At 41.6% G+C, this 16089-nt stretch overlaps 1 protein-coding gene across 3 annotated transcripts in view; it reads left to right on the top strand.

The window, feature by feature from the left end:
- The window catches only part of sws (patatin like phospholipase domain containing sws), a 469178-nt gene that overhangs the window by 33517 nt on the left and 419572 nt on the right, over positions 1 to 16089 (top strand). For all 3 annotated transcript variants that reach the window (XM_090369181.1, XM_090369180.1, XM_090369179.1), the window contains exon 2: positions 9782 to 9863. In XM_090369181.1, the coding sequence (XP_090225307.1) occupies positions 9782 to 9863 (82 nt within the window). The remainder of the gene's footprint in view (positions 1 to 9781; positions 9864 to 16089) is intronic.

Here is a 16089-nt window from a genome sequence, read left to right as displayed (position 1 = left end):
ACAAATTGCGCAACCCCCGTAGTCGTGCTATTCAAGGCCGCCTAACTGGAACCTAAAAAAAAGGGAACCACTGCTTTCCCCCCAAACGCACACTGCAAGGTCTATCATGGCAAAGAAAAAACAAAACAGGCCTGTTTTTCAAATATCTCCTTCCAAGGAAGAAATATTGGAACAGCATGAGAATGATGCTATCCAACAAATAGAAGAGACTGACCAGCTTAATGACAATCATGGTGGGGGCTCCCTCTGGACTCTACCATCTTAAAAACTTCAGTACTAGAGAAACCCCAAGCCTTGACTTAATACCTATTTTTTGCCGTCGAGTTGAATGTCATTTGCCCTGCAAACCTACCCTTCGAGTGGGCATTGATACAAATGCTATATATCCCAGTGTCCTTAAGAATGGTACTAAGGACCACACTGCACCACCACCACCAGAGACAACCCAACCAATAGAGACCAATTTACCTGGCATCATCTTCGATATGTCCACCCTACCCGAGTGATCCATTATGGATTAAGTTTTTGCCCTCAGGTCAGAGATAGAAACACTAATGGCCAAATCGGATAATCAAATCACCAGATTTGAAATAATTCAAATCTGGGGTAAGATGGAACTCATTCTACTAAATTCCCACATTGAGAAGGCCCAGGCCAAGTTAGAGGCCTATCAATTAGAGCCGGAATCTAAAAAGCAACAGCACTCCTGCTCTTATGCTGATGCGCTGAGGAATTTAAAACCCGATTCATCCAACATAAATAGGGCACCAATAACAAGAAAGAAGACTCTCATAAAGCAACCATACTTGGTTGTTCTCAGGCCCACGCACCCAGAATCTACACAAACCGGTGAGAAAGTAAAACAGACAGTAATTACAGAATTGACCACAACTTCCAAAATACTAGGATCAAGTCAATTAGAAAGACCTGAAATGTGGGGGATAATCATAGAAACTGAATCTGGCCAAGAAGCTGCTGATCATGAAGAACCCCAAGATACCAATGCTCGGGCTCATAGCCGCACCACCAAAGAAAAGAGGACCATCCATTATTGTCTTTGATGTTGACAAAGATCTCATCCCGATTCAGGTTTGGGACAAGCTATACGGAAGATGTATCCAGCAAACACTCCCAGATGTCAACCCAGAGGAAATTATCGCCCCAAAGTACCATAAAAAGTCCAGGAATGGAAACAATGTAAACTGGATTTTTGAAATTGCCCCTATTGCTTGGGAAACAGTCATTCACCAAGACAGTTTTTATAAACTGGGGCAGCCACCATTTCAGGGAGCACGTGGTTGTACCCAAATTCTTTAAATGCTTCAGATTTGGGCACACCACCCACACCTGCACCCAGGCTCTACTACTTGTTGCTATTGTGGTGAAAAGGGCCACGAGTACAATACGTACCCTAATAAAGAAAAACTGCCTGTCTGCAAATTGCAAGGGACAGAAGATGCCTCACGAACACTCTATCCGTGACAACAAATGTCCGATATATTTAAAGGTGAAGAGTTTACACCAAAAAAAAACGATTATGGCCCAACGTCTTAAACTGTACAACACCAGCGTCCTGAAGATACCCAAATAAATGCACAAAGGGCAAAAGCAGTGGCTGAACAGCTAAGAATAAAAGCAGATGAAAACAACTTCGATATTTTGATCTTACAGGAGCCATACACCTATGCAAATCAGGTAAGGGGGTACCCCCTCACCTATAAAATTATTCAAGTTGATGAAGAGGTCCCCTGGGCTGCAATAGCAACTAGGAACCCTGACATAACTGTCACCAAAATCCCCCATTTATGCACAGCCTGAGTGGCATGTGCCCACATCATCAGCTTCCTGGGAAACTTTTATACAGTCTCATTATACTGCAGGCCAGGGGTGGATATACTTCCATACAAAAGGTATCTGGAGATTGTCCTCAACTCTCCCAAATGAGAAGATCATGATCGGTGCTGATGCCAACTGAAGGTTGCCTGCCTGGTTCAGCACTTGCTGATAGGCATGGCTGTAGGAACAGCCAAAAACTTGAAGATCTTCTGGCAAATTCCCAGCTTACCATTCTAAACAGGCTGAACAACCTGCCCACCATTTGTAATACCCTGTGGGAATCCACAATTGATGTCACGTTGGCTACGAGAAACATATCACGTTGGCTATGAGAAACATATCAAACTTCATTGTGGGCTGAGCCGTCCAAGATTCCTGGACCACCTCAGACCACAGGGCCATGACATACCAGATAACAAGATCCTTGGATAGAATCACAACTCCAAGATTCATCCCTCAAAGGTATGCTATCTCCAGAGCAAAATGGGACATTTTTGTGGAGAAGCTGTACTCCTTAGCTCAGCAGTTGCAAGTTAATAATTACCATCCCACTGATCCTGATGCCTACCAGAGAAAAGTTACAAATATAATTATAGAAGCTGCACCATTCCCAGGAAGAAACCCATTCCTGGTGCTCTCCCATGGTGGTGCCCAGAACTCCAGCACCTCCAGCGGGAGGTCAACTCCCAGAGAAGAGCCTTCCAACGAGTGCAACTGTTCTGGCCAGCTGTGGAGGTGGAGGCTCTCCGCCAGCAGTACAGAGAGACCAGAAATATATACATGGCTACTATCAGGAAACGCAAACAAACATCATGGGAGCACCTAGTTTCCACAACCGGAAACACCGATCCCTGGGATGTAGTCTATAAATCACAAGCAAAAAACTCCCAAGAGGGGGAGGTAATGACAGCAACCATAACCCCTCAAGGTAACATAACAACCTCATGGGATAGATCCATCAATAACATATTGGATACAATTGTCCAACCAGCAATGGATCCTAGTACAAGTCAACAGCAACTCTGCCAGGACAACAGTATATACAGTCTAGAACATCAAGAGCCACCCTTCACTATTGAGGAGGAGCTGCACACCGCAACTAATAGACTCCGCAACAATAAATGTTTAGGACCAGACCTACTTGAACCAGAGATTATAAGGAAGACTGTGGAGCATACCTCATCCTCAACCTGTTCAATCACTGCCTGCAGACAGGAGTCTTCCCCTCTGATTGGAAGACTGTTAACGTATGCCTAATTCTGAAAAATCTGACCAATCCTCCAGAAATCCCATCTTCATATAGACCAATTGCTCTGTTATTGGTGCTAAGCAAGCTTTTCGAATACCTCCTACACAGTAGAATTACAGCCGACCGGGCTAGCCAGGTGGGTAAAGTGCCTGCCTGGCAACCCAAAGGTATAGGTATATTTGGGTCTAACGGCTCCTGGGATTTCTCCAATCTCCGCATATGTACACTGTATTGGACAAGCCAGGGATTTAAAAGTATATGGGTCATGTGGTATTTAGCATGTTCATCCGGTCTGTTAGCCGCCGGGCCCCTAATGGTTTCAACCCAAAGGTTACGGGTTTGAATCCCGCCTCAGGCTTGGATCAGAGTATAATGCAAAAAAACTTTGGGAGGTGCATTATGGTCACAGAAGCCGATGCGCCAACAACTAACAAAAAAAAAAAAAAAGTAGAATTACAGTACATTATAATGCAGCAAATTTATCCCCTACAAGCCAATATGGTTTCAAACAAGGATGCTCAACAGTTGATGCACTCCAGAATATCCTCACAACTGCCACAAACTCCATTAGAAAATATTTCCTGATTATTGCCATAGACTTTGCTGGGGCATTCGACTCACTCTGGTGGCCGAGTGTCCTCAGCCGACTAAGACGTGCTTGTCTTCCCGGAAACCTCTATAACACCATAAGAAGCTACCTCACAGCCAAGATTCATCCCTCAAAAAGAAATAAATGTCAATGCACCATACTGCAGAGTAAAATGCCAGGTTTACAAGGACTGTCCCCAAGGCTCGGTACTGGGGCTGCTCCGTTGGAATATTGTACTTGATGACTTCCTCGCCACTAACCTGAATGAAGTTATCTCCCAGGCCTATGCAGATGATCTGATCCTGGCCGTGTCTGCAGACTGCAGAGCGCAACTAGAAAATTCTGCAAATCAGGCTCTCGAGATATTATAAAACTGGGAAAGGGATCATAATCTTCAAATCTCTCCAATGAAGACTAATTCCATTTTACTGAACGGTTCTCTCAGAAGATGTTCACAAATTAAGATAAATGAGACCACAATACGTTTCACTACTGAATTGAAATATCTAGGAATAACCCTGGACCAGGACTTACATTCCTCCCACATTTGAAACACTTGCAGACAAAGTTAAAGAACTATACTGCCTTGGTCGTCAGAGTTACACGGTGAGATTGGGGCCTCAACCACCTCTTTCTCTCTCTCTCTCATTCTACAGAGCAGTATTTCTACTGGCGATTACATATGCTGCAGGGATATGGTATCTGAGAGCAAAAATAGCAGTAAACAGAAAGAAGCTTGAAACTATTCAAAGATTTATCCTCTTTACCATTGCCAGGGCCTGCTGCACTGTCAGCACCCATGCCCTTCAGGTGCTGGCATGCACCCTCCCTTTGGACTTGGAGGTGATACGATGCGGGTTCCTCTACCAACTGTCAAAAGGCACATCGGTGACGTTCATGGACCACACCATTGATCCCACTAATAACTTGAAGGCTGAAAAGAAGCACCTTAGCCTCCATTTACATCAGACTTGCAAGATAGATGGGTTAATTAAAGGAGATATCACTAGGAAATTTATTCCACATATCAGTAAGGTATATCCCAAGTCTCCTTCGCTAGTTCTTCCCTGGCCTGCATGCAACTTTCATGCTAACAGGTCACGGATCCATCAGAGCCAAGCTCAAGTCTTGGAATTATTGATGATCCCCTCTGCCACTGTGGAGAGTTGGAGTCACCTAATGTATGACTACCCTTTGTATGAGGACCTTTGCTGCATTCTGATTACCAGAATTAACTTTAATCCAAAACTGCAGGAGCATTACATGTTGGATAGTGACAGAGAGTACAAGGCCTTCTCGTAATACTGCCAGGAGCTTTTCACAAGAAGTTCCCTACCACTGGAACGAGCGTACACTTGGCTAATTTGTCTTGCCCAAATTCAAGCAGGACTGTCAACTTGACTACCATTGATATTTGGAGGGGACCTCTGTCCCATGAATGACAACACTGTTTTGGACCTTCCTGATTTAGACTCTTCACAAACTATAATATTATGCAGCTCTGCTGAGCAAGTGACTAAATGGATGGGAGTCCTGAAAGTGCCCCCAAGTCAGACTGCAGTGAACATACATCTCTAATTTTGACTTAACAAACGGGAAAAATCCAAGGAGAGACCCCTACTAGTAACACAGTCCAGTGATAACCACAGACCTGAAAGTGCCGTTGAACCTGAAAGAACTCGTAGTGAGAAGTATACATTGGGCGGGATGCATGATGTATAGTCCCAAAAGTGACTGCAATCAGGCTCGCCGGACTCTGAAAAAGAAGACAGGATGGGACCTTCGTCCCAGGTATGACACTCCACCAGCATAGCTCAATTGCTGCCATTAAGTTTTCCTTGCCGCGCTCCCTTGCGCAGTCCTTTTCCTCCAACACCCAGGCAGGGGGGGGAGGTTAACCCTGGTCTCCTTCTCCCTCACTGCCCCTCTTTTCCCTCTGGTGGGGCATGGGCCTGTTCCCCTGTTTTGGGGGTCATCTTCTCTATGGACCCCTTTTCTCTGTCTTTTCCCTCCAGCCTTCAGTCTCCCTCCCCTTCTCTAACTTATAACCAGCATCCGAACCATCTCTAAATTACTTGAGCCCTACACCCAAAAACTTGATAACAACATCAAATTGCATAACCAGTACTCCTTTTGGCATACCCCTATTTGTAGCATTTTTCCCCCCATAGGTCCTAGCCACTCAAATCTCAGGAAATTAGGTGCCAGAGTAAATAACTATAATACTGGTGTACCTGGTCTGCCTCCATGGGGCAGAGTGTGGGCGATGTTGGGACCCATTGGGGACCCAGTGGCTAAATGACCAGAGGAACAATGGTACATGACACTACACTTATACAAAATCCATATACTTTTAAACCTTTGACAGTGTTCTGTTTCACACCCACAATGTATACTATGCGGAGATGGGGGGAACCCCTGGTGCCATTTGACACTAAACACACTCTAAATTCTCTGCCTCTACTGTGCCAGATAGTGACTGGAGGAGTCTGAGTAGTGTGTTCACTGTCGGTTTCATTATGTCAAGGAGCTGGGTATATTCTTGTCATGTATATGCCATATCCAAAAATTTCATTACTTCATACAGCAAAGCCTTTCCACCTCTTCTTACTACTGAATACACCATGAATTGTTAGACTAATAGAACAAACTTATCTGCAAAAAGATCTAAACCTCCCAAACACTTCCTTGTTCATTTCACAAATACATGTGGTCTCAGTTCCAATCTCAATGATGTCCATTTCCACATAGTCTTCCAAACTGCATGTACTTTTCCTGACAGACTGCCAATTATTGGTCGATTCAACTGCTGCTCATCTCAGTTGTCCGAATTATTTGCTGTATAATTCAATTTGCTTCAAGGTGGTACTTGTGCATATGGCTGCTCTGATATTCCCAGACAGAGATTAGTAATTTGGAATCGCCTCTTTTTGATTTTCTCTGACTAAAAATTTCTCTATCACATTCTGTCAAATCCATCTGTTGCCTTAATCATATCCATTTCCACTTAGTCTGCCAAACTCCATGTACTTTTTCTGACCGAATCTCAGTTATCGGTTTATTCAACCACTGCTCATCTCAGGCGCCCAAAATATTTGCTGTATGATTCCTTTCACCTCAAAGGCAGTACTGTGCATGCATCCTTTCCAATATTTCCTGTCAGAGACTTGATAATTTGGAATCTCGTCTTTTCGATCTTCTATGGCTTAAAATTTCTCTATCTCATTCTGTCAAATTCATCTGTTGTCTATACCTTTCTCCCAACTCCACTAATTACTTGGAATGCTGACTCTCTCCAGTCCAACTTTCCTAACAGTGAGATAATTTTCCTTGGTGATTTTAATGTTCACGACTCCAGCTAGCTTCCGTTTTCTAGTCACACAGACCCAGTTGGTCTAGATGCTGAGTCTTTTGCAATTACTAATGACCTTGCACAGATTGTTCATTTACCTATCAATACTATGTATTGATGATCATGGTAAACTGCCTCCTATCATTCATAGGATATTCCATTCAATACTTCCTGTGGTCTTTCATCAAAAAGGCATTAGAAAGATTTTGAATAATCTTGATGCTAAGAAAGCTCCAGGTCCTGATGGTATTTCTCTACTTGTTCTCAAAACCTGTGCTCCTGGGGTTACTCCTATTATGTGTTGCCTTTTTTCATTTTCTTATTCCAAAAGTGTTTTCCCTCCTGTTTGGAAATTTGGTCATATCCAGCCAGTTCCTAAAAAAAGTATGACAAATCCAATCTAATTATTGTCTCATTACACTTAATTGTACTCTTTCTAAAGTAAGGGCCAACACTTAAACTATCTAGAAACCTTCCATCTGATAAATGACTTCAGTACGGATTCCATCAGTGTGACTCCACTGTTGATATTCTGTAATTGGGTGTCTAGTTTTCTCTCTGATGCACTCACCTTTGTCTGCTGGTAGATGACTCTCTGACCTTCTTCCTTGACTAGAAAGCCTATCCATAGTTCTGCTGATGATAGCACGTTGCATTCCACATTCCAGTTTGAGAAACCTTGCCCTGTACAGACAGCGTCAACTTCTTGAATATTCAAGTAATTCTCCACTGGGGCAAATATAACTTGGTTAATTTCAATCCTAAAACTCAGTTCTGTCATATATCTTGAAAAAAGGATTCTTCTTCATCTCTGCTTATCTTCATTGACACTCTGAATTCTAGACATGATCATGTATCTCTATTAGGGATTACTGTGACTTCTAATCTCTCTTGGCATAAATACATTACAAATATTGCTTCCTCTGCGTCTAAATAATTAGGTTTTTCTCTTTTGCTTTCAGCGCTGCTTTTCTTCTACTTGTTCAGAGTGAAGCTGTTTCTTCGAAACAGCTTCACTCTGAACAAGTCACAGGAAGTTAAATGATTTTATAATAACTGTGAGCAAAGTGGAGGAGAAATTGAAGTTAAACATAAGAAAGACACCTGGGGTGGATGGGATCTATCCAGTTATATTAAAGGAGGCAGCAAAGGAAGTAATCAAACCCTTAGTCATGATTATGAGGGTATCCACGGACACATTCACAAAGGGCGATCGAAAAGTGATACGAGTAATTATAGACCTGTTAGTTTAACTTCTGTTCTAGGGAAAATACTGGAGTCACTGGTTAAAGAAGCACTGCAGGATCATCTAGACAAGACTGCAGTTATAGTTCAGACACAGCATCCATTTGTTAAGGGGGGAAAGTCTTGTCTGACCAGCTTGATTGAATACTATTTTAGGAAAACTTTTGATACTGTTGCACATGGAAGACCAAATGTTGGAGCAGTATGGCATTAAGGGCAAGTTGCTTCTATGGATAAAGGGATGGTTGAGTGGGAGAAGACAGAGTGGTAATCAACAGACATTGCTTTTTGTGGACTGATGTTATTATTGGAGTCCCCCAGGGTTCAGTGTTTGGCCCATTGTTGTTTTCTGTATTTATCAATGATATCGATGAAGGTATATCAGGCTTAATGTCCAAGTTTGCAGATGATATGAAGATTGATAGGGTTGTTAATGACAGCAAGGATGGTACACTACTCCACCAGATCTAGAAAAGTTGAGCAGATGGGCTGAGTGGTGGCAACTGAAGTTTAACATTGGCAAATGCAAAGTACTGCATATGGGTAACAGTTACCCCAGCGTAACGTACCAACTGTGCTGTACTACACTCAGGATGGTGGAGAATGAAAAAGACATGGGGATAATTGTGCAGTCAGATATGAAATTTTCTGAGCAGTGCATTAAGGTGTACAAGGCCTTGAATGGTTTGAGCAAGCTGAACGGTAAAGTGCCTGCCTGGCAACCCAAAGGTCGCGGGTTCGATTCCCACCTCGGGCTTGGATCAAAGTACTGCAAAAACCTTGGGAGGTGCATTATGGCCACAGATGCCTATGCGCCAACAACTATCAAATAAAAAAAAAAAAAAAAAAAAAGCAAGCTGTGAATGCTGATGGTATTGTTCCTCTTGCTCAGATTCTACATCTGATCAGGCATAAATTTGAATTGAGGAAAGGCATTTGTAAAACAGATGTGCAGATATTTGCCTTTAGCCAGTGCTGGAACAATTGATTGCTGGAACAAACTTCCATTTGTCGTGGAAGTTGACAGCTTAAATAAATTCAAGGCAGAACTAAAACTTTTGGAGGTAATGGGTCAGTGGAATGGGAAGTTTTTTTTTTTTTGGCTGGTGCTATATATGTAAGCTTGCTTTCTTCCATCATATTCTTCTGCTGATATAGAACTTCAGTTTGACAGTGATGCAATGGGACTGTGTTCACTCTACATATTGCACAATTATATTAAATTAAAAAGAGCAATGATTTTTAAATGGAAGAATTGAACCGAATTTACAAATAAATACTGTTATTTTAGAAATTTATTCATTTGAATTATTCAATAATATCAAAATACTAGAAACATCACTAGTATTTGTTCAGTCACCTAGAATTCCTGTGAACTCACCTCCAAAAATGGCAGTATTTTTATTTGTCCAAATTTTACAATTGAATTTTTATTAAGTGATTTTTTTATTTTGCATTGCTTTTTTTCTGTTCGATATAACCCTTTTCTAAAGAGTTTTTCTTATTTCAGTTGACCATCTTTACCATATTACTATTTATTGTGATAGTAGGAATTGGAATAGCATATTCATTTTGCAAGTTGAAAACCAAAGGTAAGAACGTGTTTGTGTGAAAATATAGTGTGTGTGTGTGTGCGCGCAGTTTAACAAACTGTTTAGGGAAAGTCTCAATGCTAAATCCAGATGTTAATTAAACTTGAAGAAAATACATTTGTGGATTTATTGGATGATTCTTTTCTGCAGCAGCATGTTCGAGAGGCAACTAGAGAGTAATACTCTTGATCTGGTTATCAGCAGTGATCATTCGCAGATAAAGAATTTGCAGATAAAGGAACCACTAGGTGGCAGTGATCAATGTACTGATGTGGGATTTACTTAAAGATTTAATTACCATCAGGGGTAAAGGAAAGGGTTTTTGCTTTCGTAAAGGGGAGTACAGTGGTCTCAGACAGTTTTTAAATTCTGTACAGTGGGATCAACTGACTATATTACCAACAGTAAATTCTAAGTGGGAAGCTTTCAAGGAATTCATCATGGATGCTATTAAAAGTTTCATACCTATTAAGAAATATTGTTCAAGGTTTAGGCCTAAATGGTTATCAAATGAACTAATGAGACTCGTAACAGAAGAAAAATGCATGAGATGCATATAAATTATCAAGTGACTCAGAAGCCTATGGCAGATATAAGCTAGTCTGTAATCAGGTCACAAAGGAGGTTAGGCAGGCGAAGGCAGATTACTAGAAATCCTTGGCAAAAGATGCTAAGAAAAACAGCAAGGATTTCTTTACTTATATAAACTCTAAAAGGAAGGGAATGAATCTGATTGGTCCACTTGACATTGATGGTTCAACTGTTGATGATCCTGTTCAGATAGCAAACAAACTGAATGAGTATTTTGCATCTACATTCACACATGAGGAATTATTAAGGTTTGAAAATGGCAGAAGGTTTTCAAATTGTAGTAGGGTACTTAATTATTTTGTAATAACTGAGAGCAAAGTGGAGGAGAAATTGTTGAAGTTAAACATAAGAAAAGCACCTGGGATGGATGGGATCTATCCAGTTATATTAAAGGAGGTGGCAAAGCAACTAAGCAAACCCTTAGCCATAATTATGAGAGCATCCTTGGACTCGGGGGAGGTTCCCACGGACTGGAGATGTGCAAATGTATCCCCAATTCACAAAGGGTGATCGAAGGGTGACACGAGTAATTACATACCAGTTAGTTTAACTTCTGTTCCGGGTAAAATAATGGAGTCACTGGTTAAAGTTGCATTGCGGGATCATCTAGACAAGACTGCAGCCATAATTCAGACACAGCATGGGTTTGTTAAGGGAAAGTCTTGTCTGACAAATTTGATTGGTTATTATGATGTGGTTACAAAGGAACTGGATGCAAAAAATAATTTTGATATCATATATTTGGATTTCAGGAAAGCTTTTGACATTGTTGCGCATGGAAAACTTGTACAAATTGGAGCAGAATGGTATTAAGGGTAAATTGCTACAATGGATAAAATGATGGTTAAGTGGGAGAAGTCAGAGGGTGGTAATCAAATGGACTAATGTTATTAGTGGAATCCCACAGGGTTCGGCGTTGGGACCACTGTTGTTTTGTATATTTATCAATGATATTGATGAAGGTATATCAGGCTTAGTGTCGAAGTTTGCAGATGATACAAAGGTTGGCAGGATTGTTAATGACAGTAATGGCAGTGTGCTACTGCAATAGGATCTAGATAATTTGGGCAGATGGGCTAAGAAGTGGCAACTGAAGTTTAACCTTGAGAAATGCAAAGTACTGCATATGGGTAGAGGTAACCTGAGAGAAAAGTACCAACTGTGTGGTACTACACATAAGGTGGTAGAAAATGAAAAAGACCTGGGAGTAATTGTGCAGTCAGATATGAAGGTTTTCTGAGCAATGCAGACAGGCTGCCAGGGCAGGTCATCTGGTTTTGTCAATGATATATAGGGATTTTGCTAGCAGGGAAAAGGTGATTGTCCCTCTGTATAAGGCAATGGCCAGGCTACCCCTTGAGTACTGCATACAGGTCTGGAGGCCTCATTTTAGGAAGGATGTAGATTTTCTTGAGCGTGTACAGAGAAGGGCAACAAGATTGGTGAGGGGAATGAAGGGATCCTCTTACCAAGAGAAGCTTAAGTTTTGAAAATTGCTGTGGCTGGAGACTAGGCACCTGTGCGGTGATCTGATTGAGGTGTATAAGGCCTTGAATGGGTTGAGTATGCTGAATTCTGATGGGATCCTTCCACTTGTTCAGATTACGAACTTAAGTGGGCATAAATTCAAATTAAGAAAAGACAGATGTAGAATAGATGTGCGGAAATTTGCCTGTAGCCAGCGGGTGGTTAATTGTTGGAACAGACTTCCATCTGTTGTGGAAGTTGATGGGTTGAATAAATTTAAGGAGGAACTGGACAGGCATTTGGAGGGAATGGTGTGTTTTTATTTGGCTGATGCTGCATAAGCTCATACACTTGCTTTCTTGCATCACATGCCACTACTACTACATATATTGTTACCAAAGTTGCTAGAATCTCATGATTTCATTATGAAGAAATAAAATGGCTTCGAACCATTTTATTTCGTCTGTGATAAAGTTTCTCATTACTGTAAAGGGAGGGTGGACTTTACATCACATGTGTTTTTAGTGATCGATTGAATTATAACATTTTACATTGTTATAATATAATGTTTGCTCATTATCCTGACATAAGTCAGGATAATAAGATAGAAAAATTGCCTCTTGCACAAGGTTTTCTCCAAAGTGGGGCCCATTTCCATAGTATGTGAATTTGGGATTGTTTATAGGTTAGTTCATAACAAAAGGAACTGTTAAATGCAAATTTGGTGTAGTATTTTTTTCAAGTTGCTTCAGTGGTCATAGAGAACAGTGATACAATATTTTAGTTTTTTATATTATTATCAAGACTGTATTGATAATTGAAAGCCATCTTATTAGCTGCAAATTAAATTTGCTTTTTGTGAAACTGATAGTAAATATGATCACACTGAGGTAGTTATTGAATATTGTCATATAAAATATGACAATATGGAATATTGTCATATTTCATTATTCAATAGGCCTTGGTGGAATGCAAATTTGTTCTTCCTCTTTTTAAAACCAAGCAAAGAGCTTATGAATCTGCTGAAGGCTTAAGTCAAAAGAGCAGAACTTGACAAATCTAATTGTCATTGGAGACTAAAATGTTTACTTGGTGACTAGTATTTTATAAGTCAGTTTAGCAGATATGATGTTGAACTTCAAGTTTTAGGATAGCTGTGGTCTGCATCATGCCAACGATTGGTAGAATTTTTGACGAAGGCACGATATGATGGACTCTTGTATTTTATAAAAGGAAAAATAAATAGATATTCAAGATTGTTTATTTGTGAGAATATTGTATGAAGCTTATCCTATTACTGTTACTCATATTTTGGCCGATGCTCTATAAGCAAGCTCATCAGCAAGTACATCAGCCAAAAAGGGAAAAAAAAATTACCCAACTCACTCATCCATCCTTTGCAAGAATTTTAGTTCTTCCTTGAATTTATTCAAACTACCCACTTCCACAACAACAGATGGAAGGTTGCTAACAATCAACTAGCTGAAAGCAAACTTCCATACATCTGCATGGTGATTTCATGCTTGCACCGACCAAGTGAAAATAATTTAATTAGTAAGTGAGAGAGTAAACACAGTAACACATAAAAAAACTGACACAAGGCACAGATATTTAGGAGATAACATATATTAAATTTAGAAAATACAGAACAAATATAGACGCTTTCGGCTACTTTTTGTAGCCTTTTTTAGCTAATTGAGCACTGACAAGCGGTTGTTTTTATGTGCTGTAGCTGACCTTCGAGTACGTAAGCATGTGAGGTCACGGAGTAGGGGAGAGTGGTTTATGGGTAGCTGCAAACAAATGGTGACACAGGTGAAAGAGGTCAGGAGAGGGGGGAGAGGGAGAAGCAGGAAGGGAGACGGTTGAGAACAGTGACTGTTGTCATAGGCGGTTGCTGAGCTTGTGGACTATGAGAGGCTCAAAGATTGGATGTATGTGGGTGCCACAGTCCCTGTTGATCATATTCCCGGTGACACTGATGTGTGCTGATTTCAAGATCCAGCCAATGCCGGATCTTGAAATTGCACGAGAAGCCTATGATTTTTGCATCCTTGGGTGTGATATTATGGCTCTCCTGTCAATAGTGAACAGCTAGTGCTGAATGGGTGAAGTCAGCTTTAGTGATGGTGGTTTGGTGGTCCCTCAGCCAGTTCTCCAAATGACGGATGGCCTCCCCAATGTAGCTTGCATCACAGTCCTGGCACAGTATGCGGTAAATGATCCCACTCCACTTCAGAGGGGGGGGGTGGGTGTATGTGGATTGGAGTTTCGTTCTGGGTGTTTGAATGGTGAAATGTTGGATACGCCAGCTCCACACTGATATAATGGATACTGAAGCCGAGAAAACCAAGGTAAGTGAATACCTCAGGGAACGAGTGTGCAATTCTCTATTTTGCTCACTTATAACAATTATCGTCAGCAAGGCTGCCACCACTGTGGAAAACGTGAATTTGCCAAATCAACAAACTAAAGCGACTCATTAGTGAACAGAAAACCAGGAACCACCAAAGATATAGTGCCCACACTAATAATGAGTCATTTGTTCTAAATTTAAGCCACAGTCCTTGCTACAGGAAGAGTTGGATATTTTAAAGCTTGGCCCAAATTTTGCCCTCACTCCCCAACAAATTCCCCATCACGCAGACCCTAGTAGGAGTCGAAGCCAGCAGTTTCTCAGGACTCTCAGAAGAAACCGGAGATCCACTACAGAATCACTCGATTGATTAGATTGACAAAAAAGACCAAACTTAATCTCACTAAGGAGCCATCACCTAATGATGATGGTCATCATCCGTGACCATCACCTAAAACAAATCTGGAACAACCCCAACATTATTATTGTTCCTGCAGACAAAGGACATGTGATGGTCATCGTGGAGTGACAGGAGTACCGAGGGAAAGCTCTGGAACATCTTGGCGATCACACAGCATACGAAATGGGCTGCCCAAGTTCCCTGAACGTTCTCGAAAGCAAGGTGAACTCTCTTCTGAGGAATTGGCTCCACCAAGCCAAAAGTAGCAAAGAGCAATACTGGAACCTCCATGCCACCGGCTGCAACTGGGGCCACTTCTACGGGCTACCAAAAATCCATAAACCAGACATTCCCTTTTTTAAAATTCATGATTGAAACTGAGAAGGACCAGGCCCTTCTGTTTTTAGATGTGTGGTTAAAAAGAGAAGGTTCACAGGTCACAACATCAGTATATCGGAAATCTACATTTGCCGGACGATACACCAACTACCGTTCCTGTCACTGAAATTCACAATGTCATTAATGAACACGGCTTGGACACATTGCTCCAACACTACTGGCACATGCGAAGAAATACAGAGGAGCAAGTTGGACCTGAGAAAATGTGGCTACCCTGAGCAGACCCTCAACTACTGGGAATTAACTACTGGGTGCCGTCACAGCACCGGACACTCCTCATCAGATGCCCGACAACCTGACACTTCCAGTTTCACAGGCTTTGCCTGCATCTCATTTCCTGAAACTTTACCTTCAAACACCCGGAACGAAACTCCAATCCACATACCCCCTCTGAAAACACCGATTTCCCCCTCTGAAGCAGAGTGGGATCATTTACCGCATACTGTGCCAGCACTGCGGTGCAAGATATATCAGGGAGGCCATCTGTCGTTTGGAGGACCGGCTGAGGGACCACCAAACCGCCATCACTAAAGCTGATTTCACCCATTCAGTGCTAATTTCTTACTATTGGCAGTGAGCAGCTAGCACTGAATGGGTGAATCCATGGGTGATATCACACCCAAGGAAGCAAAAAATCGTAGGCTTCTCATGCAATTTCAAGATCTGCCGTTGGCTGGAATCAGCACACATCAGTGTCACTGGGAATATGATCAACAGGGACCATGGCACCTGCATACATCCAATCTTTGAGCCTCTCATAGTCCACAAGCTCGGCAGCAGTTGCCTACAACAGCAGTCACCCATCACAACCATCTTCGTTCCTGCTTCTCTCCCTCTTTCACCCGCGTCACTGTTCACAACTACCTATAAACCACTCTCCCCTCCTCCGTGACCTTGCGTGCTTACATACTGTAGCTGACTACAGCACATAAAAACAACTGCTTGCCAGTGCTCAATTAGTTGAAAAAGACTACATACAGTAGCCGAAAGCTTCTATATTTGTTCTGTATTTT

The sequence above is a fragment of the Mastigoproctus giganteus genome, chromosome 3 (genome assembly GCF_048544385.1).
Source record: "Mastigoproctus giganteus isolate SK-2022 chromosome 3, ASM4854438v1, whole genome shotgun sequence".
NCBI lineage: Eukaryota > Metazoa > Arthropoda > Arachnida > Uropygi > Thelyphonidae > Mastigoproctus > Mastigoproctus giganteus.
The sequence above is the reverse complement of the archived record's forward strand: the minus strand, read 5'-3'. Positions and strand labels throughout refer to the sequence as shown.